This window comes from Anastrepha ludens, chromosome 5, assembly GCF_028408465.1.
Source record: "Anastrepha ludens isolate Willacy chromosome 5, idAnaLude1.1, whole genome shotgun sequence".
Lineage (NCBI taxonomy): Eukaryota > Metazoa > Arthropoda > Insecta > Diptera > Tephritidae > Anastrepha > Anastrepha ludens.
This window is the reverse complement of record NC_071501.1, coordinates 106579941-106605750: the sequence shown is the minus strand read 5'-3', so window position 1 is coordinate 106605750 and position 25810 is coordinate 106579941. Positions and strand designations below refer to the sequence as shown.

The window sequence follows — 25810 nt, the reverse complement described above, 5'->3', positions numbered from 1 at the left end:
TAAAGGCATTTGTTGTTTGTTTAGTTGAGTATTCGGAGCGAAAAGTTTATATTTAGATGGCATAGCTTAAATAGAGACTTTTTGTAATGCATAATTTACATAAAATAATAATAATTAATAATTTTAACAAAGGTTTAAACACTTGAGAAAAAAGTGAATAAATCCCTCAAGCTCCGATCTTGCATTCTTTGTTGTAGGTAGGTAGGAGAATTGGTTGAAGTACCACTGGCACTGCCCAAGTATCAGAGAAAGCGCTGTTTTTAAACCATTATGAGACCTCCAGCAGGCAGATATCTACAGCCAGCCAGAGCTGATGATGTAATAGAGCAGATTAATGGGATTTAGGTTAGCGCGCTGCCCCCGGCTGTCGAAGAAAGGAGCACCCAGTGACCTTAATCGTTTAGCTGCCAAAATCGATCATTTACAGAGAAGGTAATAAACAATCTCCTTGTCTGAAAGGTCCCCACAGCTTCTGCAATGGGGGTTGAATATAAACCTAGCTTTTCTGCATGTGTGTCGATCGCCCAATGACCGGTAAGAACAACTACAAGTTTGGAAAGTGAATGGCGTGCAGTCAGCGGGACTTTCTCAGTCTGGGCCCACAGGGTTTTGGGAATTGAATGGCGTGGAGTCCTCAGAACATTCTAAGTCCTCCATCTATTGTATTGGAACCACAGGGTTTTGGAAATAGCACATGAAGAAATGGGGCTCCATCTCTTCTGCGCTTTACTGAGAAATAAGTAGTGAAATTCGCTTCTAACAACAGTCAGGGGGATGCCGATGACCACGTAGGAGGTCTCTGCGATCAATTCAGTATCCTTCTTGGATAGCTCAACAGCAATCTCATTTCTCTCTATGTTGTTCCAATGTCCTGGAAATGTTACCTGCATAGCCAAAAGATTTGATCACCTCGTTACAGCAGTTGACTGTTTTGAATCTGCACCATGGTGTCGTCAAAGCGGCTTGAGTATCGTACAAAATTTTAATACCTCCTTCGCTCCAACGTTCTCTAAGCGTTTTGCATGCCTGCAGGATCGCAAAGACGCATTGGCAGACTTTCAGAAAACCCATGCTCCGACTCCCAATCCCTTCGATATCAGGTAGTAAACAAAATAGTGGGCTGTCTACCTTTGGGTAGAGTTTAGTACTAATATTTCTGCTGCCTTCGTTACCAGCTCGTCCGTGGTGCAGTTCGCTATAATCATAGATTCATTTTACGCGTGTGGTTCTTGACGAAGCCAAAACGTTTAGAATTCTCTAACTTTCGGTAGTTACCTTTGAGATTTAATTGCAGAGATTTAATAGCAGCTTAACCATCAAAGCAAATATTTATTATATTAATAGATCGCTCAGTTGTAGGTATAACTGATTCCTGATACCCCTTTTGCGTGCCTTACAGCTCTAAAGAAGAGGGTAACTGCGGCAGCCTTCGAATGTGAGGAGGAAATATAGATGAAAAACTGCAATATTTCCCGTTCTGCAGTTAAGAGGTGGGCAAAACTCCTAAAGCAATTTTAACATTCCACAATTTCACCTTTAAATTAGTCGGGACTGCACGGCTTCTCGTCTTTATACTCCATCTGTTTAAGGAAACGGCAGTAGGTAGTTCACTGATAGCTGAAGCTTTCGTGTAGCTCTGAAAAAATGATAAATATGATTTTGGAGCATGTAATACAATTATAAATCCATAGAGGGAAACTGTTAGGCCGATGAGCTGGCTGGACAGGGGACCCTGGAGACGACTTCATCGCAATACCAGAGAATTGGAGTTCCCTTGATAATATGTGGTCTGCTACTGGAAAGATGGGCCTTAGCTAGGAGTTGAGAAGGGTTGTTAGGAAAATACCATTTTGACTCTTAAGAAACTATCCGTTGTTGAAATAAAACCTATCCTACGCTTCGTAAGAGCGTCTAAATGGTTCCATAATGAATAAACACGAAGGTTCCCGTGTTACATAGTGGTACCACAACGGACCTACATGGCCTTAGTTGGCTATGGCCTGAGTTGGCTATTCTATACCGACTGCCACAAAAACATAACCTAACCTAGATAAAATTAATAGACGTTTTCCATAGTAGTAAAAGGTAAAAGTTAAATACCATTTGGAATTTATGTAAAATTAAGTACCTCAAATCTAAATTCAAAATCGAAAAAGTCGCGAATTTCAATTGCACACTTACTGTCTCACAAATTGGCTTGTTTAAAAGTCACTCCACATACCAATTTTGATCAGTATTCATATTTACACACTTCAACATATGCGCATCCATGCATACAACCCATAAAAACAGACCATCGCACACACTCAGACTCATGGCATATAAACCATAGACATATAAGCTTCACATCAATGTCATCTAATCAATAATTGCTAAACGCTTTTTTGCACTGCATGCCATTTCTTCTTCATATATGCACCGTTGAAAGTAGAGAAAATTAAAAAAAAAATTATATGGCGTACCAAATAGTTTGGAAAGCATTGCATAGAATCATAGTTTTAACTGGTTGTTGTTATTGTAAGCTTTTCTTTGGCTGTACATAAATGGCTTTGCGCCTTTCAACGCCCTACTGTCATTCATAATAAATTTGTTTAAACCCCAATAAACTACATTGAAATCTGTGCTGCTTTCCTTTTGCATGCAACTCCGTCTCACTTACATACAAACGTACATAACGCCTAGAACAAATTTGGCGCGCGTTGTAAAGCTTGGAATTTGGCGCCCTACAATCCAGAGTTGCCGCCATGCATACGCTTACGCTTGGAGGAAACAATGAACCCACCGCAAGGCAATGTAAGCATCAACGACAAGAAGTCCATACAGAGGTGAGTTCGAAACTTGATTTGAAAAATTTGGTTTTTGTTTATTTTTCACTTCCTTGCAGTTGGATCACTCATAACGCGGAGGTGCGTGTGAAGGATGTTAATTTGGATTTGTCCATGAGCACCGTAATAGGTTTGGGTGATCTGGCCGAAGATGAAATTATCACTAACTCGTTGCCTGTTACTGTAAGTTCAAGCTCTGTCGTAGTTTCAATAATGGCCAGCTTTTTAGTAAGTTTTAACTCTTATTTGAAGGTGCATGTGGAAAATGTGAAAATAAACTTAATTGAAGATCGTCCACCTGTTAATATTACCTCACCGGGTCCAGTGCCAATACGCTTGGCCATAGGTCGCATGCGTATTCACCGTGACAAGAATGGCATTGTCAATATTCAACCTATAGGTGAGTATTACACGAAAATGTTTGGTATTTTTGCTTTTTAGAGAGTACGAGTCAAATAAATCTGGATGAAATGAAATGTACAAAGGGATGAAATGTTTCAGATACGTTAACATGGCAGTTGTTGTTGGTGATGTAACAGCATTTACATTTTCCATAAATGTTTGCCAGTGCTGCTGAAATGACAGTCCTTGATCGAATGTAAATTCGTATCGTGTTTAGAATGGAACACGGGAAAATGATTCCGTGTCTCTAAAATGGTGAAATTTATTTACCTTAAAGTAATAACCATACCCAGATTTAAATTTGTGAACGACTTACAAAAAAAATTCTTCACCTATTATTCAAGCCAGTTATCGCAAGGATGATAGACTATCAGGTTCGGCCAACTTGCTATGGTGAAAAGCTAAATTGTGAGAGCAGCTTCGCCTGCCACGTCTCCGAGTACTGGGCAGTCGAGTTCTACCCGCGCATTTCACACGTATTTGCACACTCGTCCAATCAGTCGTTGTTCAGATCATAGATGACTAGATGTGAAACTCTTTTTCTCGTGAGAGCGCTGAAAAATGTGCATTTTTTATAACAATTTCCAATATTGCCACACCGGTAGAAACATGAATTGGGTATTTTTTTAAACAAAAATTGGGAATTTTTAGTTTCCACACCACCATTGAGGTTAGTATTTAGTGTGCGGTTGCCCAATAGTATATTACTCGTAAAACCTATTCTACATATACTAAAAATAAGCACAATCCGTATGAAATACGTACATAAATAAGCAAAAAATTTAAAAATTTATATGTAAATGAAATTATTTAAAACTGATATACATAAGTAATTTAATACTAATAAAGTTATAAGCCCGAAAAACATAAGTTATAATCAAAAACATGACTTATTGCGATTTTTTAATATAACACAGAAAGTGGGTTATTTCATACGGATTGTGCTTATTTTTAGTACATGTAGGTGTTTACGAGTGTTATAAGGCTATTAGGCAACCGCACATTAAATACTAACCCCAATGGTGGTGTGGAAACTAAAAATTCCAGACCTCTGGTTCAAAAATACCCAATTCATGTTTCTACCGGTGTGGCAATATTGAAAAATGTTATAAAAAATGCACATTTTTCAGCGCTCTCACGAGAAAAAGAGTTTCACATCTAGTCATCTATGATCTATGGTTCAGATGGCAACGAAGCAACATGAGCGCAGACTGCGTTAATTTTTTTCCTATATCACCAATACAATGCCAGTTTTTTTCGTAAACTTTCATGGCTCCGGTAACGTCAGCCAATCAGCTGATTCTTTCAAATTCGCTGAAAGCTAGTTAACGGTCTGATATTGGCCATACCTTGAGAATTCTTTTCACCATGAGCTATCAAACCAATTTCTTACACTTTCATTGGAGATTAAGTGTTGATTTGTAATTGCGTTCCGATCGACGATAACAAGTAATTGTTGTTGTTTTAGCAGCGTAAACATTTCCCATACTTGAAGTGACAGTCCTTGGCCGAATGTTCCGTTAACATAGAACCGACCGACATAGTTCATTGATATAGCTTAACAAGCTTAAGGTGGACTGCGCTCATCTGAATGAAAGACAACTCGTTGGAGAAGAGAAGTGAACATTTTTTTCTCATAGCAATCGTCTTATGGCAGGCAATAAAATACCGCCAAGAGAATTTATGTTTTAGCTCTCTATTCTTTTTTCATGCGTTAAGAAGCGGAAGGAGCAGTTGATTGTAATCCAACTGCAAAACAAATAAATAAGAATTATTATTAATAATTAGAAGTACAAAAAATTATCCATAATATGGAGTGGAACTTTTTATGCGTGATTACTATAAAAGGCCTTTCAAAATACGTGCCTAGATGTTGTTTTAAAATAAAATTTATAAAAATTTCAGGTTCATGTTTCACTATTTTAATTCAAAAAACGGCTTTAAATAATTATAAAAAAATTACATCACTTATATGTCCACCATGAGCACGTCTACAGGTAAAATCCGCGCCAAACAGTTGAGATGTCGACGCTGAAGGTTGATGGTTGATGCTCAGCAACACTTTGCGCCACAACAGCAATATTCTCAACAGAAAGTCCAGTTTTGGGTCTGCCAGTTCTTTTTCTATCCTCGACAGAACCAGTCTCTTGAAATTTGTTTACCAACTTTTGAATTCTCGACTCATTCCGACGATTATTTCCACTAAAAAATTTACGAATTTTGAGATATTTTGTTCTTAAAGATCTTCCATTTTCATAATATATTTGCAGTCAAACTTCCATAACTCGAACTTCTAACACTCAAATTTTCTTTAATATAATATATCTCGAACTAAATCGAGTGGTAATAGGCTTTAGAGAGCAATATAGACTCAATTTTACTCCCATAACTCAAACTTCTCTATCCCGAATTTCTCTAGAACTCGAATAAGAATTTGGCACATGCTTGTCTAAGTCGAATTATTTGGGAGAAATCCCAATTTATGTACTTGTTTAGTTTTTTTTTTTTTCAATGTATTCAGGGAAGTATTTATGTATTTGTAAAGCGGATGCTTTTTTTTCATTTTGATGTTTCGTTTTGTGTAACGTTTGCTAATCAGTTTTATTGGCAGGTTTTCCCTACAGACGCCATTATTAAGCACCATAGCAGAGATTCGGATTTGAGTAGAGTAGAAAGTGATGACGAGGACTCAGTAGAGGAAATTATTTATATTTGCAAGCGAATGACACTACCACTGACGGCCCCTATGAGGCTTTGAACAAATAAGAATCTTTTATTAATGAAAACTACGAAAAGAAATTAGGTTTCCAGCCACTACTTTCTGTTTATTTTAATGCATTGCATCTTTTACTTGCATATGTTAGCGGCTTCTTATAAAAACAATAATATTCTATAGTTCAAGGCCTCCACAAGCCAAACATTTTCATGGGATAATGGTGGTTCGAGTTATAGAAGTTTGACTGTATATATATAATTGGCGCGTGCACACTTTTTGGGTGTTGGGCCAAGCTCCTATTGATGTTGTCCCACAAATGGAGGGACCTACAGCTTTAAGCCGACTCCGAACGGGAGAGGATTTTTTTATGAGGAGCTTTTTCATGGCAGAAATACACTCGGAGGTTTGCCATGGCCTGCCGAGGGGCAACTGCTAATAGAAACAATTTTCTTTCTATCATTTGGTGTTTCATCCACTGAGACTCCTGCGCACTTCCAAATGTTAGTTACGCACCAACCCATTCGGCTATGGTGGCTCTCATACTTTCAAATTAAGTTTCAATAATTTTAACGCGTTTTATCGTGTAAAATTGTCTGTCTACTTGACAAATGTCAAAGAAGATTTAAAAAAAGAACCGTTCTAGGAATTATTCACTATTGACATCTAAGCGTCCCTTTTGAAATATCTTTTACTGCTTATTTATATTATATTATATATCACTTCAAATTCGTGATAACTTAAAGCAAGGACCTTTAAAAAATGTATTTTAAATTAGCTTTACTACAATATATTCGTGATGACTATTGAATTCGATTTAACTATTTGTTTTTATTACAGAAACCAGTTTTAATGACGCCGCCTCCTTAAATTATCCACTCACAGCTGCCGCTGTGAAACCACGCGATCGCGAACGTGATCGTGAAATACTTTCAATGCAGCTGGTTATGCAACAACTAAAAATGGACAATGATAATTTGCGAAGACAGTTGGTAAATGCGAAAGAAAATGCCGATTGCTATAGGTATGACACATAATAACTGTATTTCCACCTTATTTCGCACTGCAAAAGTCGAATCACATTTGCGTGTAACAATTAAATATTCAGTCACCATATAAAGCTACTGAAAAACCTCGCTCTCATATTAGTTTCTAATTTTTATGCAGCGAATAAAACTGCAATAAAATTTTCCATAAAATTTTCATTGTGCGCGTAAATGTGACTTGAGTTCATGATATTTACGTGGTAAAATAGTTAAAATCATTCTATTTTTTTCTATTTTTCCCCCCTGTGTGTGCAGACAAAAGAGCAAACAAGATAATGATGTGCTGCGTTCATATCTCAAAGCGGCACAAGACGACATAACCATACTTTTGGAAGAGAAAAAGGCCTTACTGGACACGATACGTTCGCTGCAGGTGAGTTCGCATTAAGTACTGCAAATGAGGCAGCTGTAAGGAGAATCAGAGGAGTAAATTTTCCAAGTGCTTCCCATTTACTTACTATAAATGTGTTCAAGCCATGCACACAGACCTAACCCGAACCCGCATACACACACTAAAACACATGCCCGAATTTTTATGTGTAAAACGCCTCGACACTAAGCAACGTTACGGAGTTTTTCGCATTTTGTTGTAATAAATAAAAGTTCGAAAACTCCTCAGAGTTTTTTTATACTATTTAAATTTAATGCTATAATTTCTTGAATTTATATTACACTTTCTAAAATTGTGTGTATGATTTCCTTCCAAAGCTAAGAAATTCTATTTTATTTACTACTACTTTTCTTCTACTCTTCACCACCACCACCTAATGTCACTGTTTTCTATTTACAATGTGTTTTTTAAAAACAAAATCCTGAAAATTTGGCGTTAAAAAACAGTTGAATCTGAATTCTCTCAACATTTCTGATGCAAGGATCAAAGGTCAGTTTTTGGCAACAAAGCAAAAAAAAAAGAAACAATGTAGAAGAAATGCACTTGCAATTTGCTTTTCATTTGTAGTTTGTAGGCGTAAATTTGACTTTGACTTTTGTTGCATATTTTTAAGCATTCCGCACTCGCTTAAAGTTGGCAAAAAAATAAAAATAAACAAAACTTGAATGTGGCATGTAAGCGCATATGCTAATGACAATAATGTTAAATGTTTAGCGCACAAAAGTAATTGGCAGATGAAAATTTTAAAGATTGGATTGTAAAATGCACAAATTTTCAATGGGAGATTAGTAAAAGCACTATTAAATATTTTTTTAAATGCAAGTTTACAGATTTTACTGAGAATATCTGTAATCAGATGTATTAAGTACGGCGCACAGTGGTCCAGTTGTCGGATAAGTTGCTAAAAAATTAAAAAAAAAGTTCATTAATTCATACTTGTCACAGCCTCAATATGTATGCAGTTGTAGTGGCAGCTCTAAAGTTGGCTTATGTAAAATTAGGAGGCGTTAAATGTTTTCCCATCGGCGCAGTTTCTTACTTAAGTTTCGGGGATAATCGGCTATCTTCCTTTTTCGAAACAACAGTTTTTCAATCTTTTACCTATTAAGGGATTACATGGGTTTCGTCGGGTAAAAAAAGGCCTATTTTCAATTTTTTTTTTCTATGTAAACAATTATTTATTTAATTCAAACTTTTTTCTGTGCGCCCGCGTTGTCAGCATAACTCCTGACAGGATCATTAAAAATGAAAAAACAAAAATAAGTGTTTTAGTTAAAACCATAAACTCGTGCTTGAACGAAGGAAAGAAAAAAAAGTAAAAATTGGAATTTTGGCAGACATTTTTCTAAAAAAATGAAAATTTCGGTCAAATTTTCTTGACATTTCGTTTTTTTTTTTAAATATTTGTAATTGAAAAAAAAATCCTTCGTCCAGGTAGGTAGGTTTGGCAGCCGCATCGCACATAGAGACAACGGTGCCACTTAGACCACGGAATGGGTCCGTTGTGAGCCGCGGGGGCTGGGCTACATTTCCCTTTCCATATTGAACCATCCTGAGCTTTTGACAAAGCGTAAAAGGTTGTTGATACCTAAAGTGTATAGATTATCTATATTCGTTGAGAAGTAGGATTTTAAAAATCGGTTTCTGCTTCTGGCTAGAGCCGGGCATGTGCAAAAAAGGTGTTGAATTGTTTCCAATTCCTCCTCATTTCTGCAGCTACGACAGAAATCATGCGTGTATACGCCTAATCTCCTTGCATGATTTCCTATGAGACAATGTCCTGTGAGGGCCACTACTAAGGTCCTGATTTCAAGTCTACTCAGTTTTATAATACTCTTGGACAGACGTAAATTTAGCCTTGGCCATGTTTGCCTAGCAATTTCGCAGGTGTTAGCGCTAATCCATCTCTGATTTGCAGAATTGATTAGTGCGTCCTTAATGAGAAGCTTACAAGTTGCGAGAGGTATGTCAATAAAATTACTTATGTCTGGCATACATTTAACTTCTCTTGCAAGTTGGTCTGCCCTACAGTTCCCTGGTATATCTCTGTGGCCTGGGACCCAGCATAATATACGATATACGATATTGTTTGGCCATCTCATTTAGAGATTGGCGACAACGTAAGACACTCCTTGATGTTGTTTGGAATGCATCCAGGGCTCGTAGGGCAGCTTGTCTGTCTGATAGAATGCAGATATCCGTTGATGATATTCTGTTTATCTTTAACCATTTTAAGGCTTCATGAATAGCGTTTATTTCCGCTTGAAAAACGCTACAGTGATCCGGTAATTTAAAGGATTCACTAATAGAAAGCTCTTCGCAAAATAACCCTCATCCTACACCGGTGTCCATTTTGGATCCGTCCGTGTAGATCTTAACGGGTGTGTTGGGTGTTGGATCTTCTTCAAGCCATTCCAGTCTAGAAGGGATTTTCATTAGGAAATTCCTTTCGAAGCAAAGAATGGGAGGGTGATAATCACAGTCACTGGGTATATCCGTGTAGGAGTCTAAAATGGCTGAATGTCCATGTGTGACAGTTCTCCATTGTGAGCTCGCTTTGAGCCTTAAAGCGGCGCAGGCCGCTGAGTATTTGCAGAAGAGATCTAGGGGTGGCAGATGTAGCATGATGTCCAAAGCCATGGATGGCGTGGTTTTCATGGCGCCACATATTGCTAGTTCCGCTGATCTCTGCACCTTATTCAATAAATTAGAATAGGTTTTTTTCTGCATAGCACACCACCAGACAACATTTCCATATAGAAGAATGGGTCTGACGACAGCAGTGTAGAGCCAATGAGCAACCTTAGGTTTAATTCCCCAGGTCTTCCCTAAAGCTCTCTTACAGGCATAAAAAGCTAGGTTCGCTTTCCTGACCCTTTCTAAGGTGTTTGACTTCCAAGTCAGTTTCCTATCTATGTTTAGTCCCAAGTACTTGGTTTCTTCCGAAATCACAAGAGCTTCCCCTTTGAGCGTAATTAGACTTAGCTGAGGGATTCTGTGTTTCCTAGTGAACAATATGAGTTGTGTTTTGTCTGGGTTGACTCCTAGACCACACTTTCCTGCCCACCTAGAAAGTATATCTAGAGCATTTTGTATTAGGTCTCTTAATGTAGATACAAATTTACCAGAGACAGCAATAACAACATCGTCGGCGTAAGCTATCACCTTACAGCCCACCGATTCCAGTATTAACAGAAGTTTATTTACAACTGCGTTCCATAAAAACGGTGAGAGGACTCCACCTTGCGGTGTACCTCTACTTACCAATCTCCTGAGCACCGATTCTCCTAGTTCCGCTTCAATGATTCTGCTATTTAGCATTTTGCCAATGAAGCCTACCAAGCCCGGTTCTACCCTAAGATCAGTGAGTGCTGCAGTAATTGCCCCCCCTTCAACATTGTTAAAGGCCCCTTCAATATCAAGGAAAGCGGCTAAAGTAAATTCCTGTGTGTGCAGTGAACTCTCTGTCGTGTAAATAAGGTTATGTAGAGCCGATTTTCCTTTCGTGTAGGCATGTTGTGACGTAGAGATAAGATTTCTATCTATAGTTAGGCTTAAGCGAAATTCTATCAACCTCTCCAAAGTTTTCAATAGGAAGGAGGGGAGAGACATCGGTCTTAAGTCTTTTGGATGGGTATGTGAGTTTCTACCAGCTTTTGGAATGAAAACAATTTTGACTTGTCTCCACTTAAGAGGTATATGACCGTAGAGAAAGCAACCTTTGTCTTCTAACAAGGAAACTAGGCGGAATACCAACAATAAAATTGTTCTAAAGTATTAAATTCAGAAATTTATTATTCAAAATATTTTAGACATTTTTTTTGCTATTTTGAAATCTCTATAATTGTAGAAGCAATCTATTAAATTTTCCACTTCGCGCCAAAGAAATAAAAATTTTAAAATATGAGGTGATGCTTACGATATCGTAATTGCGACGATGAATGCGCAAATACAAGGTGGCACAAAATTAATCATCCTATCGTAAGATTTATGATTTTTGCATCAATCATATTTGCCACTTGTAAACTAGACAGCTGCAGTATACAAAAACAACGCGTAAAGGTCAAAAGAAATATTTCTTTACTCCAATTTTTTTTTTTTTTAGTTCGTAAAAAAGTTATTAAAAAAAAAAACTCACGGATGATTAATTTTGCGCCACCTTGTATTATTTAACGAGTTTTAAAAATATTGAAAGCGTTTTTTGGATCAATTTTGAACTTTGAAAATTAGACTTTTACTTGAAATATGCAGCTACGCACTAAAATAGTGAAAATTTCACACCTAACCCCCTTTTTTTCTTTTTTGACCACTGTGCGACGCCAGAGACTGTTTTATTTTTTGCTCTTAACACGCATTTTTAGTTACTATAAATCTTCTGCTCGCTTTGATTTTTCTGCTAGAGCTTTATTTCTTTCTTGAATTTTCACCGTTAATTACACTTAATTTTTCTTCCAAATATTTTCTCATTCCCTCTTTGTACACTTTTCATTTTTTTAAGCTTAAAAATGCTATTTTATTACAAAAAACATTTAGTTGTCACATTATTTTCATCCGAATTTTTACGTTATACCCACATTTAAGTAATGCATTAATCTCTTTAATCCCTCGTTTCCGCGCTCACTCGCTCGCTGGCTGGCATTGGCAAAGTAGCTTCAACTGACATCATCGAATATAAATAGAAAAGGCGATGGCAACAGGTAACACAACTGCATGGATTGCATACAGTGCTGCGGCGAGAATAACAATCCATGAAATACAATACCACCAGCAACGGCAACAACAACTACAGCAGCTACAATATCAGCAACACGCATGCGGCGAAGGCTAAGTAATGCATTCCTTACTTTGTCTATTTTCAATTCATGCCGAAATTTGCGGCAATCGTCGAGGGAGCAATACAACCAATAACTGTTATTTGGTTAAAACAACAAATATTCCGTGCAAATGTACTCGTTAATGTACTATATTTTACTCTAAAAACTTACTCTTTGTTGTTTTTTTTCATTTCTAACACTTAACTAAAATTTATCTAGGTTTTAAAAAGACTGAATATCGCTTTGCGCTGTGTTGTTCAAGAGTAAGAAAAATAAAATGCGTTATTTAATTTCGATAAAAACAAAATGCTCAAAATTTGTGTTTGCATAGCGAATTGAATTTCTAACTCAGCTTTGATTATTTAGTCACTCGCCTATGTTTTCTGTTTAGCTATAACTATTATACAAGGTGGCACTAGACTAATCAATCTATTGGAAGATTTATAATTTTTTGCAAATGGCGTCGTACGTCAATCGTAATTGACACTTGTGAACTCGACAGCTGCATTAGACAAACAGAAAAGCAATGGAGCGTTCGTCAAAATAAAGATTCCCATCACTCAAAAAAGTTAGTAAAAAAGTTATACAAAAACCAAATTGGATGACAAATTTTGCGCCACTTTGTATTACTTATATAAACCTCGATCATATTGAACATTGCGACCAATTATTAAAAGTATCCAAATACGTGCGGCTTTAGGTGTCGAAGTGAGTTCCAAAGAATATATTTTTGTGAAATTGATTGGGAATAATGTCCAATCGGCGGTCACAAAAGCGTTTAGCCACGTGAGCATGTTAATCACTGCTTTTTTATATGGGCGAAAATATTGTCTGCGTTGCAACATAAGCGGAAAACTTAAAAGCCATTGTAAGTGCAAAAGAGATTACGATCCGTATGTATTCGTATGCCATCGTCCCACTCAGATAATACGATAGACGAATCGCGTAATTTATTCTTTGTACGATTGCCGATACGTTTACGGATGGGACGATTCGAGCGCTGTTGACTCATTCAATTCAGTCAGATTCTCATGTCAGGTCTCTGGGGACCGTCGCTGATCTTTCCCACAAGCAGAACAGTATTTCCGAACTTTATGGACGTCTCCTTACCTTTTCAAGGAAGTGATTGAATATTTTTTTGTTCCTCGAAATGGGCGCTCGTTGCCACCCACATTCTGAGATAGTTTGTTTTTATGGGAATTTTTGTAATGATTCTAAAAAAGTTGAAAATGATTTTCACTCTACCACCTTGATCAAAAAGTTCGCGGAAACGAACACGAAACATTACTACAACTCCATTTCGACCTTGGTACTTAAGCGTAAGTAGCCTAGCCTGTCATCCCAGAGGTTTATGGGTTCGAATCACACGTAAAGCATGGTCCTCGCCCTTTTCCAAATTTACCTACTTTCCCTGTTTCTAAAACAAAAAAAATCTCATTCCTCAAACCCAAAAACTTATCCTTTCCATCCTTACTCCCGCACAATAGTCAGCGCATTTTTGCATTGTGGCTGCTAAAACAAGCAAAAGCAAACAGTTCACATTGCATCAGTGGCGCCAACAAGAGGAAGCGGGAAATAGCGCCAAATTTAGCGAAGTCCTCAACCATCTGTGCGAATCCTTCTGCCAGAAAAATGTGAAACACAGATGGCGCTCCACGCAGTAAGAAGGCGTTGTTTCTAAGCAACGACAGGTGGCCTATCCACCACTTAGGACTGGTAGCGGCAGTCTAATCACCTTCCCTGTCAGAAATCAAATAGATTAACGAAACCAACGCAAGATAAGTCTTGTCGAGGCCCTATGCTTCCGAGAGGTGTGAACGAGGAAAAAAAAAATCGGTATAACCATCAGAGCCGTCTTCGATTTTCCATTACTTTCTTTCGGCTATTAAAACGCTGAAGTGGTTTCCCGTAGTGGTTTTTTAACTCGATCAAATAGAAAAAAAAAACAAAAACATTGAGTTGGCTGTTGTAGCTGTTCTATTCGTTTCGTTCTTTGACAAAAATTCACAGATAATAATGGCACTGTGCGACGATGCGTTCTCATAGTGCAAAATCCACGAGTTGTTTTCCCACAAATCCTTTCTTTTTTGGCGAATTGTTTCACATAAACATCGTTTAATGTCCAAATAATAGTCCTTATTAACTGTCTGACCTTCTGGCAAAAATTCGTGGTGTACAAAACCGCTGTAATCCATAAAAACTGTGAGCATCGCTTTCTTTCTTCGAAAATTTTGTCTGTGAAAACTTCTGATTTTGTAGTAGAGTGATTATATGCAAAGGAATATGTAGCGTTGCTGTGGTCGAATAGATCTTTGGCCAGCTGGTGATTTTTAAGCAGCGAACTGCTTGTGTTGATTTTTTTTTTTTTTTAATTGTACAACCGGCTTTTATGATAATTTCTAATAAACAATGTTTTTATTTTCGGTTGCTTTGAAGCACTAGAAAAAAATTTAATCTTTTAATAACTATGATGGGTCGATTTTTTGTTTCATTATTATATGTTTTGCTGTTTGCTTTTAGTAATTTTTTTTGTTTTTATTTTTTTTAGAATTTGTTTTGGTTGTTTTAGAATTGTTAAATCAACATTTCTTATAATTTGTAATAAATTATGTTAATATTTTCGGTTGTTTTGAAATACTTGAAAAATATTTAATCATTTAACCCTTTGGGGACGAGTGTCGGCATATAGTCACCCAAATTAGCTCGTAGCTGCGAGGCTCGCGACGTCTGTCGTTCTGAGCGATAAGATACGCATAGGTATAGTAAAAGAGTCATGTTTCCATTCAAAGACATTAGAGGTCATTAGCGACGAAGTCTTATCTTCCTTATAATGCAAACTTACGATGTGAGACGACGGTAGAGTCAGAACTAATTTCAGTTCTTCGATTCAGTTTCTCAGTGTCACTGTCGAGCGGCTCCGTCCCCAAAGGGTTAATAGTTTTATTGCCGATTTTTTGTACCTCAGTTTAATTTTTTTGAATTTTTTTTTTTTCAAAAATTAATTGCTGATTATTTTTATGGGTTTTTAATTTCAATTTAATTGAAATATTTTTATTTATTTCTGTTTAATTCATTTTATTTAAATTTTATACAAACTGCAATATTTCTGTTCACTTTGGTCCTTACAAACAAAACTATGGTTAATACAAATTGTAATTAGTTCCACATTTGGGGTATTCATAAAATTAAATTTGTAATTTGTTTAATAAAACGTTTAGCCATGAAATTTGTTTCTCTTATGCATATATTGGAAAATTATAATTTTTTTTTAATTTATTTTAACAAATTTTTTATCCAACTACTTTCAATTAATTCCTTTTCTGTAACTGTGAATACCCCTATTAGTATTTATGAACAGCATTAATAACAAATCGTTGTGATTCAATATCATATCAATAATCGTATGTAAAGAAACAAAAAAAATTATAACAAAAATGTTAAATATTAAATATACTAAACTCGCTTTACCAACGGCAATTAACACACAAGAAATTATACCCGATTTACAAAATAAATTATATGTGTATGTGTTGTTTATATTCGCGAGATTCCATTTTTGCTATATAGCAAAAGTTATGTGTATTAAAAATTAGTAACTACTTAGGCCACTGGTCTAAATAAAATTACTATTAAAAGTAATAAAAATTGTAGAAGCTGTTTTATGTGAAATTGTAAATGAATTAGAGGATTTAAAGTTTTCATATTTTTTTAATAAATTTTAATATTATTTTTATATATAATTTGTTTTTAATAATTATTTTATTTTTGTGGTCTTTTGTTCCTACTTGGAACCTTAGGATACATATGTATACATACATATGTATATATGTAATAGGTCTATTTATAAGTTCGTGCGGTTTTACAACAGATGGCGTAACTTGATTATTATTCCATCGATCCACATTTCCAAACATTCATTGGAGAGCTACTGTCGTAAGGCACAAACGTCAGTATAAGTTTTTTATTTGAAGCGTAAACAACAATATTTTTACCACACTTGAAAATGTCGAATTTCGTGCCAAATAATGTGTTTTTGCGGGGAATTCTTCTTCATTATTTTAATATGAAGAAAAAAGCAGCCGAAAGTCATCGTATCTTGGTGGAAGTTTATGGTGAGCATGCTCTATCTGAGCGAACGTGCCAGAAGTGGTTTGCACGCTTTAAAAGTGGTGATTTTGGCTTGGAAGACGAAGAACGCGAGGGTGCGCCGCCAAAGTTCATGGATACCGAATTGGAGGAATTGCTCGATCAAGATCCGGCTCAAACGCAAGAAGAGGTTGCAAAAACTTTGGGAGTTGATCAATCAACCATTTCCAAACGTTTAAAAGCCATGGGAATGATCCGAAAGGTAGGCCATTGGGTGCCGTATGAATTGAAGCCAAGAGACGTTGAACGCCGTTTTATGGCATGCGAACAACTGCTTCAACGGCACAAAAGAAAGGGTTTTTTGCATCGAATTGTGACTGGCGATGAAAAGTGGGTCCATTACAATCCAAAACGTCGGGCAACGTATGGACACCCTGGCCATGCTTCAACATCGACGTCGGCGCAGAATATTCATGGCCTGAAGGTTATGCTGTGTATCTGGTGGGACCAGCTGGGTGTTGTGTATTATGAGCTACTGAAACCGAATGAAACGATTACGGGGGATGTCTACCGACGACAATTGATGCGTTTGAGCCGAGCACTGCGAGAAAAACGGCCGCAATACGCCGATAGACACGACAAAGTTATTTTGCAACATGACAATGCTCGGCCACATGTTGCACAAGTGGTCAAAACATACTTAGAAACGCTCAAATGGGATGTCCTACCCCACCCGCCGTATAGTCCAGACCTTGCGCCATGCGATTACTATCTCTTCCGATCGATGCAACATGGCCTGGCTGACCAGCACTTCCGTAATTACGATGAAGTCAAAAAATGGATCGTTTCGTGGATTGCGGCAAAACCGACCGAATTTTTCACAAAGGGAATCCGTGAATTGCCAGAAAGATGGGAAAAAGTAGTAGTAAGCGATGGACAATATTTTGAATATTAAATTTGTAACCATTTTACGTCAATAAAGTTTCAAATTTCGAAAAAAAACCGCACGAACTTATTCATAGTCCTATTACATACATATATATATTTTTTATTTTTGTAAAAAAAATTCAAAGGCTTTGGGCGCTTATCTTTATACATATCTTTCTTTATTTAATATTATATATCTAATAGGCCGGTAAATACCGAATTAAAATATTTTAACAAAACATTTTTTCGAAACACAGTTTGTTATGTTTAATTTTGTTTTTATAATAGAATGTCAGCCCAAATTAAGTGCATAAATAAATAGTCCAAACATTTAAAAAGGAATTGAATTTTCAATATCAAACAATGTGCATTGTTGACCAACTTGCGGATAGTTGTTATTGTTAATTTTTTATATAAAAAAAACTTAGATGCTCCTTATGTACCTCAGTTTATGTTCAACAATATTTCGATTTTTGTTAAAGCTCCAAATATCCGGTTAACGAGCACTGTGAGCAGCTCCATTCTCGATCGAACGCCATGAATAATTTGTGAAACTTCAAAAAAAGAGTGCTGACAAAACAGGCAAACTAATCAAAACACACACCGAAATTACTCGAGAAAAGTTTCGAATTTCACAAATTTTCGAGTAAGTGCCGATTTACATACAACGCCATCTGGACGGGAGATACTGGAAGTTCTCTTTTAATGTTTTAATATTTCAATGAAGAAGGCAAACTGGATTGGTTGAATAATAAATAATTTGGTTTACCGTTTATTTACATATACAGTCTGCGTCAGAAAAAGGAACCGCGATTATTCATGAAGTATAAAAAATATATATTTACATTTTGTTTTATATGAAAGTATGTACAAAACTACGTAACGTCGTGTAGTCTTCAACTCAATAAGCCGTGTAGTCTTCAACGTTGTCGAGTATAGCTTGGCATTTTCTTCATGCTTTGAACCAACTTTCCTGCATAGCTTGTCGACAAACTGGACTAGATTTTGCGATCTTGACGCATGAGTTGCATTAAATCATGGACTGACCTTCCGGCAAGATGCATTTTCATAGTTCCCCACACATTTTCAATGGGGTTGGCGTCTGGGGACTGGGAGGGCCAGTCCATTACTGTCACACAATTTTCTTGTTTTGTTGTTTCTCAATGTGTTTTTCTGAGAGCAGTGGTTTTGATGCTGTGGGACGGTAGGATATGTTCGCCTCCTTCAGTCGACGTTCGATGGTGTTAATACTCACATTTATTCCCTTTTTAGCACGAATTGTGCGCGCTTGGCGTAGAGGAAGGTTCCCGCTTAAAAAGTTGGACGATCACTTTATTCTGCTTTTTTGTCGTCACTCGCTTCAAACCGCGCTCGGAAAAGTCATCAACATTTTTGTACACCTTATACCGCTGATTCCACATCACAACAAATTTTGTTGACTTTTTAATTACTTTTGCAGCTGCGGCGTTAGATAATTTCGGTCCTTTCGAATGCGTGCATACGAGTATAAACCGCCTCAAAACGCTTCGCGTACATTTCACTCATTTTTGTTTGGTTGTGTTTACGGGAAAGTTTCAAACGACACTAACCTGAGTTAGCACTGGCGTCGTAGCCCTTGAGTGGGACTATTATACAGCAAAAAGCAGAACGAAATATATCTTGAAGTTACAAGGAAAAACCCGGTTCTTTTCTTCTGACACAGACTGTATATACAGGGTTGTTAATATTCGACGGACCCATCTGGCAACCCAAGGCGATCGGATGAGAATATTGCTCTTGTACGGGCCAGTGTTGAGACGTCGCCAGGGACATCCCAAAATCGCCGTTCTCAGCAGTTGGGCATTGCTCGGACCACTTTACAACGAATGGACGCAAAGATTGTTGCCTGCAGACAAGCCTCGTCGATTGGAATGGGCCCAAAAAACACATGGGTGCGGCGAATATGGGCAACCCGTACGAGTATAGTCATATATGATCATATCACCAATTTTGTACGGTGCCTGATATGATCACGTGTCATATATGAGCAATTTGGACATATTTTGCTTAATGAACATTTTTTTTGGACATGGTGTTGTATGATTCATAAAACGTTCAGCGTTGTTGCTGTTGTTGTTTTTGTATTAATTGTTTTTTCTAAAATCTTTCGGAAGCTTGCTCCTGCAATATTAATTCTAATGTAACAGAGAATCTTGGGAAAAATAATTGAGCGTAGAGCTCTTCTATGATATTATTGGGTTTGAGGGAAAGTTCTGTCGTATTTGAAATAGGTAATTCAGGTAATTTTTTTTTGTAAATAAAAACTGTCAGATATCATTGGAATAGTCAGTGAGTCATTGGGAAATATTTTTTGTTCTTTTACTTGCTGCATAATAAAAAAGGAGTCCTTTTTTTGTGGTTCATCATTTACTTGCGATATTTAAAGTGAAAGACCTGTCAGTAGATAAATTGCATTTACGACACTGTATTTTGTATGGATTCTAGAAAGGAAGCACCGCATCAACACGCGGTTGCATGTAAAAATGTATGTGCGGTATTTGGGAAAGATATAGTAAATGTTCGTAGTTGTCAAATATGGTTTAGCAAATTTCATTCCGGGTAACTGAGCCTTCATGAAAGTAATCGATCTGGATCAATCTGGACCATCTAAGATCGCTAATGATGTTTTGCGATCCATTTTGGAAAATAATCCACCTTTAACATGACGAGAAATTGCAGGAAAGTTTGGCATTCATCATACAATTGTTGGAGTTCACATTAAATCTCTTGGGTTTGTGTTAAAGCAAAGTGTTTGGGTTTCACAAGAAATGTTTTCTTTAAAATACGACAGAACTTCAACTAATCCAACTTCAACCCAATATTATGTGAAGACATGGAATCTGGTATTTATATATTTATAATTCTCTTATTTTAATGCAGACTGTTTTTAGTCACTACTGTTTTTTATTTTCTATTTAAGATGTAGATCACAGCATCAATTTTTTTTTAAACTGTGGCATTTTTGTTTCTCATTTTAGAAGATTCAAACCAATTGAGTTTTAAGACGTGGTAATATTTTTATTTCATTTATGTATAGTCAACATTTCTGTAATAATTTGAGTGATTTTTTTTTTAACATTGTGTGTTTTTTAATTAACCCTCGTTTTAAGGTACTTGACCACCTTGGAAAGCTAAAAAGTACAACATATTCAATAATTTTTTTTTCATGTTCTGTATAATATATTAAAATAAATTTTTTTTTAAATTTTTATTTAGAGCTTATATAATACAAAAAAAAATTGATTTATTAAAATTTCTTTTTTTAACATATATCCAGGAGGCGCCAAAGTCGAGGCCTGAAGAAAATCATGTCTTGCGGCGGACAGTTAATCTTAGAAATGGTAATTCTAAAACAAAAGAGAGAAACAAAATTTTCAAAAGGAAGGTTCCTTGCGTGAGAATTTACCACACACTGACAAAAAAAAAAAATAATAAAAAAATGGCGGATGTTTGAAAAAAAGTTAAGAAAACACCCCTGTTTTTCACAATGTTATGCTTAAAAAGCAATACTTTATTAACTTTTTTTTTGCAAAATGTGGTAAATTGGCATACAAAACATCTTAACAAATAAAACAAGACCAAAATCATTAAAATCGGCTAAGCAGTTTCGGAGATAAAGTGTCCGCCATTCGAAAAAAGTAATTTCTGGAAAAACGCGTTAAAGTTAAAACTTGCTATTTTCTTTCAGCTGAGTCAGCAAGTAATGAGTGCAGGATGCGCCTGCACATTTTCACTGATTTCACTTTGTTAGAATTCGAATTTAAAAAAACAGTTTCAGGTGATGATTTTTAAAAGTATAAGGATTGAAAAAATGTAAAAAAAAAAATTTAATTTTTTGAAACTTATAAGGTGGTCAAGTACCTTAAATCAAAATGTATTAAACCTGAATGTGAGTTATGTAAACGTTTCCATTCCTTTCATCTGTATTCTTATACTTTAACCCTTAAAATATATATTTGACACAAAAAAAAAACCTAAATATCCAAATGAGTTTGGTTGAACTAAATTTTCCTCTCCAAAGTGCGTTAAAATTTTCGTTGCGAAGAAATTAGGAATAAAAATATTAGACTTTACAAAAATGTTTATTAGTAAATAAAATTATTTGTGGTGTTTAAAGAAATTCCAAGCAAACATGTAATACTAAAAATAAAAATTGTAAGAAATAAACTTTTAATAAAACAAAAAATTAATTTAATAAAAAAAAAACAAAAAAAAAATTAACTACAAACAAAATGAAAACAGAAAATATGTGTAACTTAAACAGTTAAAAATTTTCAAATTGCCTATTCATATACTTAAACATAATACATACATATGTACATTGAGAAATTTATATGTATTATAAAAAACTATTACATTTACAAAAACAAAATTAGCATATGCGTACATATGTATAATAAATTTTAGTGTATTTTAAAAACAAATATTTACATATATTTTCTTGTAGTTAGGAGATTATATTACAAAGAAAAAATATATATTAAAAAAAGTAATTATAATATAGTAAAAAAAATGTATTAAAAAAAATTACAATATATTAACAACAAAATTATATAAAAACAAAATTATATAAAAGAAAATTATATAAAAAAATCTAATACACATACAAACGCAAGATCCGTAACGATTTGCACATTTTAAAATTTATGATACTTAAAAAAAAAAATTCATAAAAAAATTGTTAAAAAAAATTGATAGAAAAAAAAAATTCATAAAAAAACATATAAATCAAAAAGCATTGATCAAATCAAATTTAAAACTTAAGTCAACCTTTAACCTCATAAGTGTCGCAGCAGCATTGTTGTTTGAATGTATTTACATTTATAGTTATACAATAGCATTAAAATCGATGTGTAATTATTAAAAAAAGGTAAAAATTTAAAAGTCGCTATAAATAATGAAAACTATTAAAAATAAAAATTAACTGCAAAATAATTAGATACTGAAATTGACTTCAAAATGAAAATCATTAAAAAAGGTTAATCGCATAAAGTATATTAACAATTAAATTACCCATAATTTATATTAAAATAAAGAAAAAAAAAAGAGTATAGAAAAATAAAGTTACAAGTACTCAAACAAAAGCATACCTTCATGCATACATAGATTCCTTTGAAAGTTTTTAAAACAAAATCAAAAATAATTATACCTATGCATACGCAAATCATGAACTATAGCAAATAGAAACATACATAAATACTAAAATACAAATTAAAATTATATTATTGTTGTTCCACTACAAGGAAAAGAAAAAAGTGTGTATGTTTGAATTTATAAAATTGCCTAAATAAAAATATTATGATAAAATAAAATATGCCGTGGATGATTTATTGTAGAAAAATATAAATTAATTCACTTCACTTGGTTATCACTCTGTTTGTTCTGCTGCAGTGGGGGAAGTTGTATTTATGCGAAAGACGTTGTGTGGTCACAATTAATGGTATATCCTCTGAAACATTCATTGGCTGCGCTGGAGCGCCCCAGAGAAGTGTTTTAAGTCCGCTACTCTTAGTGTTTTATTCACCAAGGGCATAAGCAAATGCTTCTAATTGGCTAATTTTCTGTTCTTTGCTGACTGCTTCTGTTTTATTTCCAGTTAAAAATAACACAACTGACAGATGTTCATGCAAACTCGTTGTACCAGCGTTTCATAGTGCCTAAGTGTGGTGCTTCAACGCCACAAGTATGTAGAATAAGTCGTTCAGTTATGCACTTCCGTCTTCACAATTCCATAATCCACGTTAAAAATCGTAACAAATAATCGCTCGAAAATTTTCACGAGTTAATTCCATATTTTGAGCGAGATGAATTTTTCAACTCACCAAAACAAAAAAAAAACAAATACAGCTCATAAGTGAAAACGTTATAAACGGTTTTCCAATGACAGGTGTTATTTTGAATAGCCCGCTTTTCGGTAGATGTCACTCTTGAAGCTGTATTTTTTTGATATTTGACAAGTAGAAACTACGCCATTAATAAAAATGGAACGATACAAGCGTAAACAACGCATTGAAATTATTAAAATGTACTATAAAAATGGTGAAAATTTGGCAGAGACGGTTCGTAAAACTCGAACATTTTTGGGTCATCGTGAAGCATCTTGTCGGACCGCATAACAGAAATTGGTGAAAAAATTCGAGCTGTTGGGGCAAGTTAGTGATGTGAAGAATAAAACCCGTGCACGTCGCTCAAGAACAGCCGAAAATATTGCGTTGTAGCCGAAAGTGTTGGAGAAAACCCAGGTTTGTACATTCCTCGTCGTTCTTTGGAATTATTAATTCCACAAACGTCATTACACCGTATTTTGCATAAAGATTTGGATCTTAAGGCTTATAAAGTCCAGTTTACACAAGAACTCAAGCCGGCCGTTCATTAACAACGTCGTCTTTGCTGATTGGGTCGTTGAAATGCATGAAAATGATCCGAAATTCCATCGAAAAATCATCTTGAGTGATGAGGCCCATTTCCACCTCGGTGGCTTCGTAAACAACCAAAATTGTCCGATTTGGGGCTCAGAAAGTGCAAGATTTATTGTTGAAAAGTCTCTCTATTCTCAACATGTGACTGTTTGGTGCGGTTTATGGTCCGGCGGAGTCATTGGACCTTACTCTTTCGAAAATGAAGCTGGAGCAACAGTTACGGTGAATGGATGGCGCTTTCGAGAGATGATTAACGATTTTGTATGGCCGGAATTGGATGGTATTGATCTGGACAACGTTTATTTTCAACAAGACGGCGCTACGTGTCACACAAGCAACGAAACCATTCTTTGAGTATCAAAATAACACCTCTTATTGGAAAGCCCTTTACAAGGTGAAGTCCAAAATAAACAAGACTGGCATCATAAAAATGTTTTTGATGGCGCCATCTTTTTAATGAGTTAGTGCGTTGGAGGTTAGTGAAAAGCTTGGGGACATTCGGTACAGTGGAAGCGAAGTTATTGCTTATAAAGTGTCAGTATGTTTGTGCCAGCGGTACAAAAATGAATTTCAAACAAAGATATGGCCCCCTGTGACCTCTACCTATTCGGAAAATTGCATTTGACCATGAAAATAAAACGATTTTCGTCCGTAGAGGCCATCCAAAAGGCTGGTACCGACATCCTAAAAGACATTTCGGTCAATAACCTGAAACACTCTTTCTTTTAGAATGAGCAAAATAGTGTTTCGGGGCTAAAGTATTTTAGCTCAATCTTGTTTATGTTGTATGGACAGGACAGGTACCAATGACGTGCTGAACATTTTCTGGGACATTCAAGTTACAAACTGGACAAACGGTAGAAGCTACTTGTTTAAAAGGCGTTGCATTTAGTCACTGAAAGTCGTCACTGAAATACATGGTTGATGTCTATAAGTGGTAAACCAGTACTCAAATCGTGAGATGAAATTTTTTTCGCTGAGTTTACAAAAAACCGAGAATTCTTTGACAAAGTTTTTCTATAAGCAGCGGAAATATGCCCTCAAGGAAGCAGAAGAAACGACATTTAGAGGTTTCATATTAAAAGTTTTCGATAAATCTCTAGCAAGGATATGCAGAAGTCTGTCATTTGGCAGAGAAAAACAGTGATAAACATAATACATAAGAGCTCTGAGAGTATGGAAATACTGCGGAAGCAGGTTGGTTTCAATGTGGATCATGTAATTCGGCGTGTTTGCAGATAAAAAGATCAGTTTTTTAATAAAAATAAAGTTCCTCTACTGGCTCATATTTCTCTACATCCAAAACCTATGAACAATAAGACATAATCGATCTTGAACATGTATCAAAGATTTTTAGTTTGTATACTTCAGCTGTCTAGTACACAAATGTAAAATATGATTGACATAGGTATGACGACATTTAGGTTATGTTGAAGCGGTTGTCCACTGTTGACACACTCAGGCTCATAGTCCATTGTGTTACCGCGTGGGGAACTTGTCCTTATCTCTCCTAAAACCAGTGTGTACTTTGCAAATTTATGATTTCCACAGGACTAAGATCTTCCAATTCATTAAATAATTGTCTACCAAAAATCCTAAAATGGTAAATCTACGTTTGGATAGAGCAGGACAATTGCACAGAAGGTGCGGGATCGTTATGTGCTTACACACCCTGAGCGTGGCTGCCGATTAGGCAATGCCCCCTTATAATTGAAATCAGTGTGCTAATACTTATTCGCTTATTTCGGTTTACCAGTGATTCTGTTCGTTTAGCACTGAGAGTCGGACACAATTGTCTTACAATTTCCTCAGAAATAAGTAGCTTACAAGTCTTCAGAGTATACCTATGTCATTGAGTGTGTATTCATCAGCAAGTTTAGTGCCAAGTGTCGCTAGTTTATTGGCCCTACTGTTCCCATCGCTGCTGCAATGCCCAGCAACTCATGTTACCTTTGGGTGAAATGACTCAGTCATCTAGTTAAAAGATATGCAGCAGTAGTTCATGACTATCTTAGAGGTTGTCGGCTACTTTGTAAGGGATTTTATGGTCACCCGGCTATCAGTGAAAATTTGGATATCATCTCTAGGAATCGCAACACACTGTGACGGCTTTTTTTATTGCCATCAGTTCAACCTGAAAAACTCTGC

The 25810-nt window shown here is 35.7% G+C and overlaps 1 protein-coding gene across 6 annotated transcripts in view; it reads left to right on the top strand.

The window, feature by feature from the left end:
- LOC128865256 (bridge-like lipid transfer protein family member 3A) overlaps positions 1-15326 on the top strand; it is a 71695-nt gene extending 56369 nt beyond the window's left edge. For 3 of the 6 annotated variants that reach the window (XM_054105403.1, XM_054105402.1, XM_054105401.1), the window contains 6 exons: positions 2683-2825; positions 2885-3008; positions 3078-3225; positions 6781-6964; positions 7242-7359; positions 7824-8057. In XM_054105403.1, coding sequence (XP_053961378.1) covers positions 2683-2825; positions 2885-3008; positions 3078-3225; positions 6781-6964; positions 7242-7359; positions 7824-8042 — 936 coding nt within the window. In that variant the 3' untranslated portion in view covers positions 8043-8057. Of the gene's footprint in view, positions 1-2682; positions 2826-2884; positions 3009-3077; positions 3226-6780; positions 6965-7241; positions 7360-7823; positions 8058-12027 lie in introns of those variants that run through there. The other 3 variants (XM_054105406.1, XM_054105404.1, XM_054105405.1) reach the window with 2 other exon arrangements.
- The last annotated feature ends 10484 nt before the right edge of the window (positions 15327-25810 follow it).